The sequence below is a fragment of the Cynocephalus volans genome, chromosome 4, assembly GCF_027409185.1.
Source record: "Cynocephalus volans isolate mCynVol1 chromosome 4, mCynVol1.pri, whole genome shotgun sequence".
Lineage (NCBI taxonomy): Eukaryota > Metazoa > Chordata > Mammalia > Dermoptera > Cynocephalidae > Cynocephalus > Cynocephalus volans.
The window spans coordinates 113,051,419-113,070,878 of record NC_084463.1 but is presented as its reverse complement, the minus strand read 5'-3'; the positions used below and the strand labels follow the sequence as shown (position 1 = coordinate 113,070,878).

Below are 19,460 nucleotides of genomic sequence, written 5' to 3'. Positions count from 1 at the left end.
CAAAGTCAGGATCCGTGATCTGGCAAAGGAATTTCAGTTGATCTCTGAATTTAGGCCTTTGAAAGAAGCTATAAAGATATGAAAATGAAATCATCTTTGGGCACACATTTGACCAACTGCCTTTATGGGAAAGAATAAGGCTATCTGCAGGATATACCTATAGAACTTCAGGGCAGGTTCGGCTAGAGGTCCACCACTCCCCAGAGGGGAGAACTCGGGCTCTCTCGGGCCATGGAGATTGCTGACTCCCACCTACATCCAGGAGGCCCCAGGATTCTCAGCTGCTGTACCAGCTACTTAGGAATAAAGATAAGGGGCCAGACACCCCAGGAGGCAAAACTCCTTGCCTAGCAGAAGCCACCCTACAGGAATTTTCTCCTCTCTTGGAGCCCAAATCAAACGTCCATCTGTGAGCTGGTAACAGTCGCGGCCCTCCCCACGCCCCCAGGTAGTGGGGTGAGCGCCATGCTCTCACACAGTGAGATAAGACATGGGAAGGCACTTGGTAAACGACAGAGCTCCCTGAATGCCGGCTACTGCCACCATTCCCCAAGATTCCTCACGCTGCTAGTCTCCAGTTCAGATAAAGTTCAAACAGCCAACCCTGCCATCTATTAGCTGGGTCTCAGGCTAAGTTACTCTCTCAATCTCTGTTTCCAATACCTATTTCAACAAGTTTATTTTTTGGATGAAAAAACACGAGCACTATCACCAAGACAGTTCGTAGCAATCCTGCTTCCTCCTCCGCTCCATGACTCTTTAAACTCTATCAGCATCCTTGGTCTCAAAAACTCAGTCATTTCCATTTATCCTTTTCCTCTCACAGCTAAATAACCCCTAAGACCTTTTAACTTCATCTCCACCAGGTCTCTCCCCCTCTGCCATTTCCCTACCATCTACTCCCTCAGCACTGCCCGGGACTGATGTCGTCACCCCGCACCTGGACCAGCAGCAGCATTACCCGACCTCCAGCCCCGCCTTCCTCTCACCTTCCTGAACCACACATCAGATCACATCCTCTCTTTAAAAAGGGGTTGGGTGGGAGAATATATACTCATATCATACTATATATATAAGTAAGAAAGGGGTAGAAGTAGCAGTGGCTACCTACTTAGGGGTAGGATAGGAATTAGAAGGAAGTCTCCCTCCCATTCTTTCATACCTGTAGATTTTTGACCAAATGAATTGACAACCTATCCAAAAAATTAATTAAAAAAAATATTCTGGCTCCCACCTGAATTGCAATAGAGTCCAAACCATCTGGTGAGCACGTTCTCCCAAGCCTAGTCCCTGTCCAGCTCTCTGGCCCGATTTCCAACTACATTACTGTAAGACATGCAGGTTCAAAAAACATTTGTTGAGTGCTGGATGTGTCCAGGGACTTTACTAAATGTAATTATCACAGTAATACAGTGAGAGTGATGCTATTATGCCCACTTTACAGACTGAACACTGAGGCCATGCTATGAAGCAATTTGACCCATATCTCACACATTTGTAAGAAGTCAAGTATCAACCTGCTCTTTCCACTAAAGATGCTGCCACTAGAGCATGATAGAAGATATGTCTAAAGGGCAGGTGGGAATATTCTTTGCTTCTCTCACACACTGCCACAAACCCTGAGAAGAATCACAGATACAAGGGTTGGATAAAGAACTCAGAGAACACCCTGCCCAACTCTCCACCCAATGTGAGGGGCCCTGTGACATCCAGCCTTGCTCGGGGAGCTCACACTTTGGAGGCAGCTGTTTTCAATTCTGAATAATGTCTTTATTTCTTCAAAAGTACAGTGAAGTGGTTAAGAATACAGTGTTGAGCCAACCTTGGCACAGCCACCACTCCTGGCGGTGGCTCTTGATGTTACTTAACTGTTCTGAGGCACATTTCTTTGACTTATAGACTTAACATAAAAACAGTACCTATGTCTAAATGCTTGGCACATAGTGCTTATAACACAGCTCAATAAGTGCTGGTGACAATCACTGTTGTTATCATAGATAAAGGAGTTTCCTACGTTGAGCTCAGGTTTGCACCTGTTCCGTATCACGGGACTTTTCTGCTTCTGTAACACAGTGCTGCTTCAAAATCTAAAGAGAACAATCTCCTTACCTCTCCCTCTCTATCCCAAAGTTTCCTCTTCTCTGGCTGTGCAACTTCTACCTTATCCAACCCTTCACACGCTCTCTTCCTGCCCACAGCTCCTGCTGGCATCCACACAACAGGCATCACACAACCCAGTACAGCCTGGGAAGCCCAGGGTTTGCAAGCTGTGGAGCAGGATGTGGCCGCACTGAGGGACTGAAGGAACCTGCCACGCCCCAGGGTTGGGGTGGGGGTGTGGTGGAGGAGTCACTCCAGGCTTTATCAGAAAAATCACCCTCCATGCACACACAGGATTCAGCTTACCGCTCACCAAGCCTGGCCTTTCATCTGTGTAAAGAAGCAGCTGCCTAACTCAGCCTCCAGAAACTGAGCCCTGATCTCAGGCGAGGCCCTTTTAAATAGCCCACTCTGGGTGGAGGACCTTGGGCTTCGCACTTGAAGTCCTTTGATATGCAACACTGAAATCATGTACAAAGTATATTTTCAAGCATTACTAACCACTCCTAAAACAGTCTTTGTTTTTTAGACTCTTCCTTCCTTTCTTCACCCTCTGCTGTTTTTCTCTTAGCTTCTAGTGGAGCCAAAGGTAACAGAGGGAGACTTGTTGGTTCTCCACCAATATAAACCACCACCAACTTAGGAGGCGCTGCCATATCATTTATGCACGATGCAGAGCCAGCAGGGGGAGCTCATCCCCCTAATTATTCTTCCATTAGTTCCTTCCAGCCTTGGGCTGCAAAAACAGGCTATTCATCAGATACAAATGGACCGTCTAGGCTTTTGGTCACAATCTCAGGATGCAGAATCAGCCGACCTGGATCTGAATCCCATTTCCAATGTCAGTCGGCTGTCCAATACTGGGCAAGTGCTATTTCATAAGGATTAAATAAAATAACACATAGTGTTGGCAGACAGAAACTTTAGTAAGTGTTGGCCATCACCACTACTGGTACTACTACTAGTACTACTACTGCTAGGAGTAGCAGAGTTGTGAAGAAGTCATTAGTGGTGGCAATGGTGACATGTGGTAAACCAGTGAATTTCAAGAAATGCTTTTACTAAGGCAGTCCTAGAATGAAGTGGAGGCAAACTAGGTTCTCCCCCTGGCTTTATTGCTACGTTAAGTGTGCAATGTGGTCCTATCTCTTTTTGGGAGATGGCACAGTCAGGTTAGGGTTCAAAGCTAGTAACAGCCACTGGCTGTAAAACAGCAATTTCTCCAAGTCTCTTATATATATGAGAATGGAATCACCATTAATAGAGCTGTGGTAAGCATTAAAAGAAATCACTTATGAAAAATAGCACTGCACCTGGCTACTTAATTTGTTTGTTTTTGTCAGTACTACCTGTTAGTTCTCTTCTTCTGCTAAAAATATCTTATAACTCCATGATTTCAATGAGCCTAAATCAATAAAAAGTAGTAGGAGGATTGGTATAAAGCCTCAAAAAACAAAACAAAATATATACCACACACACAAAATGGAAAAATATATGTACATATCTGTATGTAGAAAAAATCTGGAGAATGCAAATGTAAAGTTTAATTTGTTTAGGGCACTTCAATTATTGATCACTTTGTTGGCTTCCAATCAAATCTATATGCTCCATGTTTGACATTAAATTAAGTACAGTACATTCAAATTTGTTAAAATGTAAAATTAATTTTAGCTGATTTTAGTTTCCTATCATTGGAACAAAAATACAGTAAAATTAGTCTGAAAGTCACAAAAAGTCTAAGAGCCAAAAAACCATTCGTATGCTTACAAATTTTTCAGTGTAACCTTATTTTTGAAGTACCATTATACGTACATTGTAACAGTACCTTGTGTTTGCCCAACAAAACACACATTATATAATTTGAGAGGCTGGTGCTTGAGACATTGTCAAATGCTTTAAATGATTTTGTTAATTCTCCCCCATTTCAATTAGTCACCACCATTTTTTTCCTCTAGCACAAGAACCATCCTTCAGACCCTCACATTTCCACTAAAATCAAATACATACCCTATTCACAATCTGCCATGTTTGCATTTGTGCACATTCAACTCATTTGTGTTTAACTGCAAAATCAGTGTTCATATGACAGGAACAGTAGAAGCAACATTGACAATTGAGACTGAGGTTATAGCAAAATAATTTTACAATACCGATACAGCTTTGGTTGGCAATATTTAATAGACATCACTTAAATCAAAATACAAGCCAGAAACAGCAACATATATATTTAGAGGGTGTTATACTTTCTGAAATTACACCTTTTTAACATAAAGAGCAAGTACCTTTCAAATGTGAGGAAGGACCACATAGGAACTTAGCATCCCCTGACACACTGTGTATAGGAGGGGTCTTCAAAAAGTTCATGGAAAAATTCACATTATCTTTTAATTCCATTTTTCCACAAACTTTTTGAAGTAACCTCATATGTTTGCTTGGATGGCTCTTGTCTTCTCCACCAGTGTGTGGGCTCCAGGAGAGTAAGAACTTTGCTTCACTTGCTGTTGAATCCCTGAAACAGTGGTTGGCACATAATAAGTGCTCAAAAGGTATTTGTTGATTGAATTCCAATTTCATTCCCAGTCCCAACGCATATCCCCTAAAATATAATTACTTGCTCAAGGGGCCCAAGGGTATCCACTCACAGTAACTAGGCCTTCCATTGACTTCAGGGCCTTTGAAGCCACATGGTGGGGGTCTAATCTACATAGCCAAGCTTTTTTACTCAACAGGAGAAGGGAAAATCCATTTGAACCATTCAGATTCTTATGTATAATCCTGAACATACATGGAACATATATCTCTGGACTACATTCTGGGGACTTAGTGGGCCTTGGCTTTCCTAAAATAGTCAACAATTTCATTTACTGCTTTCTACAGCCAGGTTCATCACCTCTGGAATGTTCTTCTTTCTTAGTCTTTCCCTGCCCAGTCCTCCACGTCTCAGCTAAAGGGTGACTTGCTCAAGGAAGCCTGCCCTGCTCGCCGCTCCCTCACTCACAGCATTCAATATTCTTCCTTCCTAGTAGCCACCACGCCTGTCTGTCTCCCCTCACTGGATGCTGGGAGGTGGTGTTCACAGCAGTGAAAAGGGTACAGTAAAATAGAAGATTTAGGCTCCTGGTTCCTCATTTAATATGTCTGGGTCGCAGTTTCTTCATCTGTAAAATGGGGAAAGCAGAACCAATCTCATGGGGCACAACGAGGACATCATAAAATAATCAATGATAATGTACTCTGTAAAGAATGAGGTTTTATATCAACATGAGTTTCAGAAAGCAGAATCTTTATCTGGTCTAAAGCCATAGAACCCATAGAACCACGTACACTTCCCAGGAAGAACAGGGAGCAGTGACTCATGAAGGTAATCTTTTTGTTTAATGACCCCTCCCCCGAGTATATGGATTTTAACCCGTCACCATTCCCCTTGTGGTAAAACCACTCAGCTACTCGAGAACAATGATCCAACTGGCCTTCCTTCCTGGTCTCAATAGCTTCATTTTCCTGTATCTGCCCTGATGAGCCCAATCACCTACTTTACATCTTTTCCATCATTTTTTCCTAAATTTTGAAGCAGCTCTATTTTTCCGCTAGCTCCCAGAGTTCACAATTCGTGGACAGGAACATCTCCACTCTGGTGATGGCTGGTTAGACCCCTGTGCCCGTGACACTCCCACCTCCCCACCCATGGGAGGCTTTCCACTGAGCTAAAGTACAAACACTCCCAGGACAGTTCACCTCCAGTTGCTCAGTATCTCAGTTATTTACAACAGACTGTGAACGCATTCACGACACTTTTTCCTCATAAGGGAATGACAGCCAGGCAGGCAACGCACAGGGAGCTTGGGACCTATGTGCTGCTAGCCCCTGAGATGGGTGGGATGGGGCAAGACAGAGCGTGTGAAAAGGAGTTGGTGAGAATCCCAAAGACAAACTCATGATTCCTTCAGTTTTTGCCTTGGGCTCACCCACACACAGATGCAATGCTCACGCTCACAGCCAAGAAGTGGGTGTGAATAAGGGTGCTGGGCTTGCTGGGTGGGAAAAAAGAGAGGACCACATATGTATGGGAAATGGCGGGCCTGGCTGAGAAACAATGGGACGATGGGTACAGATGGGTGCGGGGAGGCAGAAAAGAAGAAAACGACAGATAAGTGTACAGATGCCAATGGTACTGGTATTTCTGATATGATAATGCATCTCATTCCACGTTAAATTATTGAAGTACCACTTTGTTCTTCTCCTTAGGAGGATAACTTGCCATCTTGAGAATACACAGACTTGGAAAGGCACAACAGAGTAATGGCTAAATGTTTAGGCTTTAATTTTAAAGACTTGAGTTTGAATCTCTAATCCATCAGATGTTAACTATGTGACTTTGGAGAAGTTACTTAACCTCTCTGTTTCCTCATCTATCAGACAATACCTACCTATAGAGTTCTTGTGAGGAGAAAAAGTGATCATATATCTAAATGACTCTGCACACCAGCCACATGGCAAGGCTCAATAAATGTTCTCTGTTGTTAATTTTACCAAACACAAGAGCCTATCAAGGGCTCTCCCTCCAGTTTGACCATTCCCTGGAACTTGAGCTCTGAGTAGTAATACCCTTTTACTTGACGGAAAGGCTGCCTGGCTATCCTTTCCCAGGTCTGTTTTCACACAGGAAAAAAGAATGACAGAGCAGCGAGAAGGGGAACAGAATGGGAAGCCAGTTCTGGGTTTAAGACACACCTCTGAGCACACTCACCGAGTCTGGGTCTCGCTGCTGTTCAAGAAAAGCTGAAAATTCTACCAGGCGAAGCTTGGTTGTGCCAATGGAGCGGCCTTGCCAGGCAGGGACTGAGGGAGCTGGGGCTGATGCAGGCTCAAACCCTGAAAGACAAATCGTCACCTTTAACTCTGGCCCCATACCAGGCAGGGCTCTACAAAACAGATGACTTAGAGAGAAGAGCCACCAGCTTTTCCCCACCAGCAGTTATAGGTGGAACTGAGTCAGGCAGAGGTGGGATTCTGGCTGAGGATCCCAGAGATAGTAACCAGCCAGACAGGCACGATGCATGTGCTCCTCACAAAGCCAGCTTCAGCTATCGTTAAGGGCCGTTGGCACCAGGACATCTCATCCTGGACAAAGGGCCCTCGCTGGGGACTAAGCCAGGAACAATGCAAGAGACAGGAGTGAATGCTCCCGAAGACTTCCCAAGACCCTGATGTGTCGAGAACTTCTCGTGTCTGTCCATCTCCTTTCTTAAGACTGTGGTCACCAGCACTGTGGAATATTCTCTCTCAGTGCTCCATGGCACTGGAGCAGAGGGCAACATGTGAGTGCACTTTCTGTTTGGGGCATCTATAATGGAGAGCGATGATTTTTATACTGTACCTTGAGCAGTTTGACTGAGTAACTCTATGTGCATGGGTCCGGGTACGTTTAGTGGGGAGGGTGACAGGTGGCTGGCCAGATTTGTGTTTTCTACTTTGGACTTCCATGGAAGCTCTCCTTTAATGAATGCGTACTGGGAACTGAAATCTACCCATATAAGAGAGGGTGTATAAAACCACATCTGCCCTCAAAACTTGGACTGCCCAGTGTGGCCAGTTTATGATGAGGAAGGAGCAGAATGACTTCCTGGATGATCCAGTGCCTCAAGTGAAAGTGATGGCTTCCCATTTCTTTCACCCATGTGCAGAGCTCTTGGGAGGTAACTGAAGGGAATCAGGACCTGGTAGGGAACTCCCTTGTGGTCCTCCTGAGCTCCAGGCTAACCCCTGCCTTAAAGCAGGTAGGGGTGGGGAGGGGCATCCACAAATGTTCAAGTAAGGAGATACATGTGGCTGTGGCAAAGATGAGCATCTCTCCACCCTGGGAAAAGAGAGACAGGTTAGCCTGTGTGGGGCCGATTCCCAAGGAGACTCACCTGGAATGGGGGCTGTGACCGCTGGTTGGATGGGATAGGCCTGCTGCACGAAGGGCTTGACACTGGGGAAAAAGGGGTGGACAGTCAGAAACCATATCTGCAACAGCAGCTGCTACCCATGCTGGTCTTGGCCTCCCAGTGGGAGATCCCCCCAACACTGCACATTCCCTGCCTGCAGGTGAAAGTGCATCCCAGGCACAGCTCTGCCAAGACAGAGGTCATTGCTCTCCCCAGCTGAGAGGGGCCAGCAGGGTTCTAGGGACCAAACCACCAAGCCTCCTGCCAGGTCAGCGGGACCAGCCAGACAGACATCAGCCTGACTTCCATGTGCTGTGACATCTGTCTTTGAATCTCTCTTTTCATCCCTGAAGAGACTGAGGTCAGAGTCAGCAATCAACACTTCCAGGCAAGATTTGGGACATGCTTTAGGTCCTCCTTTTCTAGTCCAAATAGTTGAAGCTCTTTTGACAATATGTAGGCAGGATGTCCTTTCTGCTTTTATACCCAAACTGCACTTATCTTCTGGTTTCTGACCTTGCCTCCCCATCCCCACAGCATTAGTAGGATTTCCTATTAGCTACCCCTACCACAGAGATAGAGCAGAGGAGGGACATCTCAACCCAGAAGAGCATTGGCACGTAATTCCATGCCTTAAGGGACTAAGGATTCCCTCTTTTCTTCCTTGCTTCCTCTCTATTTTCTCTTCTCTTGTTTTTTTCTCTTTCTTCCTCTCCTCCTCCACACTACCACAGGGAAAGCCAAGCGCTAAAGGATTACCTCCACTGCCCTCTCAGGCAAGGAAGACCCCAGGCTCTGACCCCCAAAGCCATAAAGGGACAAGAATCCACTTCCTGTGTGCAAATGGATGACTGCGACTACATATGGTGGGAGTCAGTGCTTACACCTCTACCAGATCTGAGAGGCCAGTCTTTTTCCTGCCACTGGCCTCAGCAGACAACAAGGGGAGATGACTTGAGAGATCTCACTTAACCCTTCTTTCCCCTGTAAGCGCTGAGACAGCCTGGTCCTGGCAAAAGTTCCCTGGGGTGAGCTGTGACCAGCCCCTTGTTGTCAGAGCGAGCCCCTTCTCAGACTTACTCTTGTGAGGATCCTGGCTGCCCTGTTTGTATCATTCCCGGCCAGAACTGGAAGGCAAAATGCAAAGGCTTCAAGATTGCGAGTTCATGTCAAACCACAGCTCAGGGTCTACACACTGCAACCCAGATAAAGGACAGCAGATCCTGATCCAACATCAACTGCAGAACCACCTTCCCCAAGTACAGATGTGGTCAGCACTGTGAACAAGATCACAACCTATACCCCCGGCCTGGCAACCCTTAGTTCTTCCTTCCTGGAAATCCCCCTGCGGGTAGGGAACAGGCAGCAGCTCCTTAGTGTTCTCATCACACCCAGCGGAGAGGTGGGCACACTGCAGGAGGTTCACAAATACTCTGACTGCTTCATCTGTGCACCCACACATTCTCCCCTTCGTCCCCAATTCTGAAGTACGCCCTCCCTCCACAGCTCATGGCACCAAAGGCCCAGCGGGGCAGAGGACAATGCTCGAAGCAAGAGGGAGCAATGCAGGCACCTTCTTTGCTGTGGCTTCCCTAAGGCATTTGGGGCCTGCCGCTGGAGGCACACAGCCCCAGGTGTGAATCCTGACATCACCATCCATTTGACTGTGATCAAGTTACCCAAACTCTTGTTTTGCTACTAAGTAACCTCAGCTTTCTCATCTGTAAAATGGCAATAACAATAAGAGGCATTTAAGATTACTGTGAGGATTCAAGGAGAATGCAACATAACCCTTCTCAGCTCTTGGTAGATGTCAAAATGAAAATGTTAATATTTTGTCCCTTTAAGGACTAGTTGCCATAAAGTGACCTTAAGGACACAGGGATGAGACCAAGGGCCAGGATAAGGATATCCAGAGCAGAAAAGGGACATCACAACCCAGAAGGGCATCGGTACTTAATTCCATGTCTTAAGGGACTGAGGATTCCTTCTTCTCTTCCTTGCCTCCTCTCTACCCTCCCTCCTCTCTTTCTTTCACTCTCTCTTCTCTTCCTCTCCTCCTCCCCCTTCCCTCCTCCCTATCTCTCTCTAGCTCCCTGCCTCCTTTCCCTTCTTTCACCATTTTGTACCCAGCATCAGTTCACCACAAGATAGTCTTTGCCGCCTCATACACCAGACCCAATTAATAAGAAGTGCCAGGTGGAAGACCTAACGCCGGCCCATGCCAACCCCCCACCCCTAGTGGCCATCATTATGGATCCAGCTCAAGACTTACCCCTGGTGCCCCCGGGAAGGTCGGGCGTGGAATCCCAGGCAGCCCCAGCTTGTTGTGAATGGCAGTGGCTGAGACGATCTGGGCTGACGACATGGCTGCCATGTGCTGCAGGGCCTTGTCCTTGGCAGTCTGATCCTTGAAGGTGACAGGGACGCACCGACTTAATACATGACGCACGGCTACCAGGCAGGTTAAACAAGCACAGCCACGAGCACACGGACTAAAATACGGAGCCACAAAAGAGGCCAAGAAAGCAAACATGCACGGATAAATAAACACAGCCAGAAGGCTAGAACACACTCCGCCTGCCGTAACTCTGAACACTGACTAAGAACACCCAGTGACAAGGTTTGGGGTTTTATTTTTGTAAAAAGAAAAAAAAATTAAATCCAATTTTGAACAGAATGGGAAGCCTCCGAGAAGAGTCAAAATGCACTTTTTTTTCAGCTTCCAGAAGGAGATTTTTCCAATGACTTAACACACTCAAGAAAAGAAAAGGAAAAAAAAAAAAAAAAGGCCCTGCTTTTAAGCATACAGGTGGGAGGACGGGTAAGAGAAGAATTATAGCTATAAACTGGGGTAGGACGATCCACAGAGCGCAGGGAGCCCTATCTGTGTGTGCACCAGCTGTCACAGGACCACAGTCCTAGAAGCTGCTGGAGCATGTGAGGCCTGGAAGCCCTGGCAGACACCTGGTGGGGGAAGCTCAGAAGCAGCAGGGTGGGTGACGGGGCCAAGCAGCATGCTGGCAAGGCACATGCTTTCTCAACAATCCCCGCCTTGGCTCTAAGGCTACATGAGTTCTACTAAAGCCAAAGACAGAGGGGATGCTACAGGTAAGTGGTTTCTCCTTTTCTGAAATAGGTCTTTTCTAGAAAAGCCAAGACTGATAACACAAAGCTAGCCAAAAAAGTCTGCCAAGCACAGCTAAAATACAGAATACTCAGTTTGATGAAAATACTTACCATGCTTGTTACCTGGATACAATAATAAACAATTTGTTAAAAAGGACAGCGTACAGAGGCAGGATTATTTTTCTTCTTCAATTAAAAAATATATACTTATACAAACACACAATACTTGGGACAATAAAACGTGCAGCAGTGTGAGATTTTTTTCTCCCTCACATTTCAGGAGGAATGTATGATCCAGATAGCTATCTAGGAGGGTAATCAGCAAGAAGGGTACCCAACAATAGCAACATTCAAAACCCACCCCAACTCCTTTGTGTGGGTTCTGTGGCTTCCCCAGGACAAGTGGAGAAATGGTCGAACCCCTGTTGTGTGACAGGCCCTGCTGGCACAGGCAGGGCTCATGCTTGCTGAGAGTGTGAAGGCTGCTTGTAGAGGGTCTATACCCCAGGCCTAGCCCCATCAGAGCAGGAACAAAATGGTGACACCAAAATAAAAAGTGCACCCTCCACAGATGCCATTCAGAGTTCAGTGTATCAAGGTCAAAGGAAGCTTCGGGCTAAGACACTGAGTACCAGCTGAGAGGTGCTTCGGTGTTTACAGATGGAAGGGGATGAATAAACATGCTGGGGCGCCAAAGGCAAGGCCAAAAGGAGCTAAAACAGAAAACAAAACCCAAAGCCTACAAAACAACTACTACGGCCTTCTAAGAAAGTTTGACTAGGTGCTCCCAAGGTGTAGACCCCAATTTGCCCCATAAATGCCAGGAATACCATGTGAGTTTTCAAAATGTGTACATTAACCCTTGAAAAAGAGAGAGAGAAAAAATGAGAGAGAGAGAGAGAGAGAGAGAGAGAGAGAGAGAGAGAGAGAGAGAGAGAGAGAGAGAGAGAGAGAAAGAAAGAAAGAAAGAAAGAAAGAAAGAAAGAAAGAAAGAAAGAAAGAAAGAAAGAAAGAAAGAAAGAAAGAAAGAAAGAAAGAAATGAAAAAGAGCCAAACGCTTGCCTAAAGTTTTATACTTTATATATTTCTCAGGGTCCTCAACTGAAAACCTAATGAGCCTCAAGAAGAATTTTTCAGGAATGCACATAGGCATTGTGAGCATCTGTAATGGCACATGCTGTGGCTGAATGACACAGGGAGGGCCCTGGAAGCCTGCAGGACTGCTGGTCCCCAACAGAATGGCCCTGGTGATTCTTAGAGTGAGACTTCCCTGCTCTGTTGTCTCTGCATCAGACGGCATTCTGCCAGTTGAGGCTCTATCTGCTAATCTGTCAAATGCTCTAACGTAAGGCTAGCTTCCTCTGGTAACTGTTTTTGTTTTTGTTTTTTCTTTAAGATCTGAAACATTTCAGATACTGAGGATGCCAGAAAAAAGGACAAATCTTGTGGATGGGATGTGACGATCAACTGACAAGCAACATGCGCATGCCCTAAAGCTGAACTAAGCCTAAAACATACAGATTTCAGTGCCAGTCAATCCACTCTTAGCTGTTCCCATGGCTTCATCTGCCATCTGCCCCATCCATCCCCTCAAAGGGTAATCCATGAACAGAGCATGGCTCTGTCACACCTACTCCATTCACTGTCAAGAATACCCTGACATCAATGCAAATTTATTGGTTTCTCTTTGGACTGGTCACTTTGGACTCCAGCCCCCAAGCCATTTAACCCCTAACGAGAGGTTATAAATGCTCTCAAGGCAATTTCTGAAACTGGGGTAATGGCATAGGTATTGACCACAGGCAACTTCCTGCAGCACAGAACAAGCCTAGCAACTTCTCTAGGGCCCAGGCTAGGGGAGCTTGGACATGGCGGCCCCGACTTCTTGCTTGCTTGGCTGACATGGATTCCATGGCACAACTACAAAAGAGCTTGTGGGCTTGGCTCCATTCCAGAACATCATGGGGCCTCTCACAGACCTGACCGTTCTGTGTCAACGAAATGCTGGTGACAGGGGCGAGTCTGCTTGCCAAATACAGAACCTGGGTGTGCACACTTGGGTGGGGCAACTCATTAATCAAAAGTCCAGGTCCAAATGGAAATCGGTTCCCTGCATCTCCATAATGTACTTCATGCTATTAAAAGTTGCTTGGAATGTTTCCCTTTACTAGGCTTAATAGAAAGTTCTTCAAAATGTTCACAAAAGTTTGATTTTTTTTTTTTTTTTTTTTTTCCTGAAATGGGGAAATCAGTCAATTTGGGAAAGTAGTAAAGTAACACTCTTTGCTGTTTATGGTCACACAGCCTCAGAACAGAATCTCTGTATTTTGCTAAATAAAGTAAGGTTTGGTTCTCTTACTACTCAGCATTCCACCAGATATCTAAATGAAAACAAGAGTTTAAAAGCAGGAGAACACATCATTGTTTTTATCACACCAACTCACCCTATGATGGTAAAAGGGGTATCTGCTGGGGAGTTGGGAGACCTGGTTCAAAACCTGCCCCTGCTTGACATTAATGGGCTGTGTTACCCTGGGCAAGTTATTTAACACCTTCTAACTTTCTGCAGCTACAAAATAAAGAGTTTCACTTTATTCTCTCATGTCCTTCTGATTCTAAAAGTATTTTTAGCTATGAGGATGAATTTCATTATAAACAAATATGTTTTAATATGTATAGCTAGCCAAAAAAACCAGGAGTGAGAAGATGACAGGATACTAAAATTTGGGCAGCTCTCAGCTAACTGTTCTAATACAGAGAAAGCCAAGTGTGGAAAGGAAATTTTATCTCAAGTACAGGTTCTTTCTGCACTTGACCTACCTATTTGAGAATAGGCAATTTTCTGCAAATGGACTAAAATGTCTATACCAGTGATTTCCTACTTTCTGTAGTGAAGCTACTCTGACTATTCATTTAATTTTATAACAGCTCCCCTTTATCTGTGATATACATCTGAAAATTAAAAAGAGTAAAGTTTTTTGCTTAAAACCTAAAGTAACCCTGGAGATAATAAGCACCACCAAGGACAGTCTGAAATCAGAACTGAGAGCCTGGCTGCAGACCCACTTATCCTGAAATGGGAGTTCGGAAGGATGTCGAGCTGAGAGATTTCAATGGAAGGATCTCTAAACTGTCATTTTCAGCATAGAGATAACATGCCTGGCTTTGAAAAAATTATAACTCTAAGTGCCAGCCCTAAATAAATTGCTTCTCTGTGACACTCTGGTCTAATATCCTGGACTTTTAAACATTCCACTCTGTCCTCACCACTCATCACCATGCCAAAAGGGAAGGAGGCTAACTTATCCACACAAATGAAATTTATGTAAATTTAAAAACATATGCTACATTTGTACACCCTATTAATTTTATTCTAAGATGTTTTCACACCATCATTTCTGAGATGTGCATGAGATTTACAAAGGATGAGCACATTGTTTTATCTTGAAGAACTGTTATTAAGTCAATACTGAGTTATGCTCTATGATGTCTTAGATTATAGGAAATACTCTGAGTGTATGTATGGGTACACAGGAGCATATGAGAATGAACAAGAAAAATGTGTCCTAGAAAAAGGCTTGGACCAGTTCACACTAACTCCGTAATACCGATTTTAAGTCCCTCAACCCCTAAGATTACAAAGAAAGAGGCCACAAAAAGGTGAGTGGGGAAAAAGGCAAATCTCCCTTTTTCCAACCGAACCCTAACCCAAGCCCATGACCTGCAATGTGGGAAACACTTATGGAGCGGGAAAGGTAGTCTCAAGACTGCTAAGAGGGAGGCGGAGGGGTGCTAAGAATGAGAGCAGACCAGCACTCTGACTCAGGTGCATGTCTCACGATCGACCCTACTTTCTTTACTATCCAATTTCTGGCATACCACCCATCGGTGGTCTCACGCCTCTATCCCACACGGTCGAGCAGGCTATGTCACGCATAAACTCCTCAGCCTAAAGTCTCTCAAATTGTTATTGTTACTAAATAAACAGGCTTTTATATTTCATGAAGCAAAGCAAGGCTGTTGCTACAACTCTCTGTTCTGCTGACTGCCTCCTTTTTATGGTTGAAATGGACACAATGTTTGGAAAATGTTTACATGTAATATACATGACAGGAAGGCAGCAATATCACAAATGCACATGGCTGGAGTGTGCTTTTAAAACCTAAGGACATCTTACGGATCAGTCTCTGCATATTATGGGAGTCTGGTTCCACTCTGCTTCCCCGACTTTTGATTATTCTGTAAAATCAATGATCTCATCTTCTTAAGGCATTAGCCATGAACAAATTTTAAATATAAAAAATATCATATAGCTTGCATATACAATATATTATAGGTGCCACATATGGAATTTTAATAAGCATATTAAATCAATATATTCCAGTTTATTCATGGGCCATCATTTCAGAATTCAAAGGTAAGACTCCAATCTAACATTCAATACATCAGGAAAAATATGTAAAGTCAAAAAAAGACCATGGATTCAAAAACTCTTGATAGATCTTAAATGTTTTTCTACAAATATTTTTCCCATCAATATAAAAATATAGTGCAAAGAAGAAAACACAGCAATTTGCTTGCAAAATCACTTTCTCAAAAAAAGACAAACTACAAAATACTTCCCTAAGAAATAATTTTGCAGATGTTGTTTCTAATCTTGCACTATGTGGATTCACATGACCTCTACAATTATTAGCCATAGCCCTTGTGCAGATAAACATCACAAAACTATATGATGATTCTGGAGAAAGGATGGAGGGCACTTGAATTTTTTTTTAGCCCTGATCTCTAATTTGCTTATTATTAGAGAAGGCAGGAGTAAACACAAAAGGGGGCTATTTCGGTCAGGCAACAGCTAATGCCAGGGAAAGAAGGCACATTCATACTTCTCCTGACTTGCTTCCTAATGAGTAGCAATTAATTCATCTTATTGTATTTTCAAATACCAAAGACTCCATTCACATCCAAGAAAAAATTTTCAAGGCTTTTACCATTGTTCATTTTTAAATGTACTGAGCTATATTTAGTATTTTATAATTGCCAACAGCATTTCCTTTAATTCTGATGGGGACTTAGCATCATGAAGGATTATAGATGAGACTCATAGGTGTACCTGATTACTCTCTCCCAGGAAGCCTGGGATTCAGGACAGCTTCATGCCAGATCTGGCTATTCGAGAGAAGGTACACTTTAGACCTTTGTCCCTTTTTCTCTGGGAGGCAACAGCAAGGGGCAGGAGGTAGATCTTGCCTGAGAAGCCAGAAGAACTCAAGCTGGCAGCTGGCTCAACTTAAGCTCCAGAGTCTAGCTCCCATTACTCCACTTCTCCTTCAAACATATAGATGCAGTGAACACAGCTCGGTGGAGGGAGACAATGCGAAGCATCTCAAGTCAGAGAAGGAACCCCTCACGCCTGACCAGCACTCTTGGGGAGGCAGCACAACATCCTGCAAAGAGGTTGGGCTTTAGCACCAGATAGCCCAGGCATCAAATTCAGACTTGTGACCCCACACAAATCACTTAGCCATTCCGAGCCTCTGCTTCCCCATTTATAATTCGGAGGTAACACCACCCATGTTTAGGGCTGCTCCAAGTACTCAGCGCAGTGCCCGCAGCCTTGCCATTCAAGGAGCTTGCAGTGTACGGGGCCCCCCTGACTGGCCAGCAACCCAGGCTTGATCCTGCTCGGGACCTGAAATGCTTAGGAGCCCTGGTCCTCACCACATAATCTTTGGGATCAATATTACTCTACAGCATTATCTACACTGGAGGCCAATTAACAACGCGATTTTCCTATGAAGTGATAAAAATATACAGTGTGGTTGTTTCTGTTGTCCTTTAAAAGAAAATCTAGACCTGGCTCAATCCACACAGAAAGGTGAGTGTATTCAATGCCCTGGCTCCCTCCGTAAGTTCTGCATCATCATAAGACTGATGTGAGGTTCTAATTCCATCCCATCTTAACCCGAGAAATTAATAGTCTCCAATTCTAGTTTTCATTCAGTTAAATTAAAAACAAGGAAATGAAAATATCTTTGAGGAGAAAGGGTACATGTCACAAATGCAAAAAAGTCCCCACAGATTGGGAAATGCAGGAAAGACTGTGTATCATTTCCCAAATCCCACGACAAGGCCAAGTGCCTTGGTGCTGACACAGACAAAGAAGGCTGTTGTTCAGGCTTTCTTTGCCACATGTATTGTTAATGGCCAACTCTTAGAAGAGCAGAGCGGCTCAGGGGACCACAGGGAGTTCTCCATAGGGAGAAGTGAAGCATGTCTATCTTCCCTGTGAACAGGCCCATTCCTGGATGAAATCAGTGGTGATACCAACAGGATTTAGCAGAGTGAACTTCAGCAATGGCCCAGTGCCGTTCTTGAACTCAAGAACATTAAATCAACAATTTGAACTTTAAGCTCTCTGCTTATTGGAAGGAACAGCAGATTGGAAATAATGGCCTGTTCAGAAATCAAATCACAAAGGCCACCAGGGTGAGAATGAAGAAAATGGCCCCGGGGGAGCATATGCAGCTCCTAAATTAGTCACCAACAACTGGACACAGTCAGAGAGGCTCAGGTCTTTTTCTGCTCTACTGGGACGATGCAACGTCAGCAAGTCCAGGCTTCTCTTCAATCCTTGTCCAGGGCCTGACATGGATATGCCTGCTGCCCAAAATGCATTCCTGCTGAGGTTAAGGCAGAGGGAAGACCTCCTTTTCTCTCAGTCCTGTCCCACGGCACACACTCACCCAAACACTCAAGACGTGAACCATCTTCATGGGAAGATGATAGTCCAGTGTGGCAGTGGCAGTCTGCAAAGCTTGGCTGTGGCTTCCACAAGCCTCTGAAGCCAGCAAAGAAAGGAATGAATTTCTGCTGCTAATGGGGAAAGAAGGCCTCTGGGCAGGGTCTATATAACCTCTCAGGACAATTGAACATATAGGAAAACTCTACACAGTGAATAGGAAAGAAAAGACTGCTTGATGCATAGAGAACACTTCTGCATTCTTTCTATGTGCTGGGATACTAAATCTATGGAGCTTAGAAACATAGCTAATGACTTTTTGATGAATTAATAGTGAGTGAAATAATTCAAAGTAGAGAATAATTTCTAAAGTTGCAAATTTCTAGTCCTCAGACCATGCTACCAGCTCTCACTCCTCAAGTGAAGATGCCAGGAAGGGGCTAAACTAGGGGAATAGGAGAGATGGAAGACAATAAATAAAACTGGTGTTGGCGTCACTGCTGTAGATGCAGCTGGTGACACAAGGTCCAAGGGAGATCTCTAACTCGGCCTCCTTTGAATTCCTAAATACATAATCCATAGACCTATATATAAGCCAGGTGCACACAGTACCTGTATGGATTCATCTTCTACTTTATAATTGGAATCAGGCCTAGCTACAGAGCTGTGGGTCATCTATAACACACCTATCACCTGAAGAGTGAAAGGCGAAAAAGATTTTGTCTGGCACTCCCATCTAAGAAATGACTCCCTCAAAGCTAAGCTGTCTCTTAGAAAGGGTGTCTTCTCTTTCAGATACTATAGCCAAGAAGACAAAAACCAACAAACAAAAAACTCTGAAGGTATATGTTTAGTTTCCAAAATACTGACCCTTTGGCCACAAAAGCCTTTATTCCCTATCCATCCTGCCGTGCTCGTGAATCAACTGCAATCTGTTGACCCTTCTCCCTCCTCTCCCAGCTTCTCTGCTCTTGGTTCACCATCTCCTCCCATCACTCTCACTACTTCAACCACCCCTATATCTTCTTGTCCTGAGCATCTCTCCCTCATGGCCATCGTCTGTATTCAAGGTCATCTCAAACTACTGGCCAAGTCCATCTTGGCTTAGGCTGCTGAAAATCGCAGAGAAAAAGTCTCATGTCCGTGCCAATGGCTATAGCACAAATTCATGGTAGACAAAGGGTAAAAATCTAAGGGCAAAAGGAGAAGAGGGATTTTTCATTGGATTTGTTTTCTCCAGGAAATAAGTGGCAAGGAAAGACATTCTGGGCAGGAGGGTGGTGTTGACTTTGGTGGAGGAAAGAGGGTAGGTAGAGGAAATTTTTGAAAGTACAGAATAACGTTTTGCCATTTGGTTTCTTTCATTTTAAAAAAACTTAAAGGAAAGATAATAAAAATGATTAGCTGGCCAGTTAGCTCAGTTGATTGGAGCATGGTGCTGATAACACCAAGGTCTAGGGTTTGATCCCTATACCAGCCAGGAAAAAAAAAGATCATTTCTGATGGTACAAACCTGAGTGTTTAATATGCTATTCTCTATACTGTTTAACTTTTATATA

General features: G+C 44.4%; 1 protein-coding gene across 7 annotated transcripts in view; it reads right to left on the bottom strand.

Annotated features, from left to right (window-relative positions):
• TEAD1 (TEA domain transcription factor 1) overlaps positions 1–19,460 on the bottom strand; it is a 247,965-nt gene that overhangs the window by 44,164 nt on the left and 184,341 nt on the right. For 5 of the 7 annotated variants that reach the window (XM_063094532.1, XM_063094531.1, XM_063094530.1 and 2 more), the window contains 5 exons: positions 11,271–11,282; positions 10,306–10,440; positions 9,111–9,157; positions 8,013–8,074; positions 6,848–6,972 (listed from right to left, as the gene is read on the bottom strand). In XM_063094532.1, the coding sequence (XP_062950602.1) occupies positions 6,848–6,972; positions 8,013–8,074; positions 9,111–9,157; positions 10,306–10,440; positions 11,271–11,282 (381 nt within the window). The remainder of the gene's footprint in view (positions 1–6,847; positions 6,973–8,012; positions 8,075–9,110; positions 9,158–10,305; positions 10,441–11,270; positions 11,283–19,460) is intronic. The other 2 variants (XM_063094527.1, XM_063094529.1) reach the window with 1 other exon arrangement.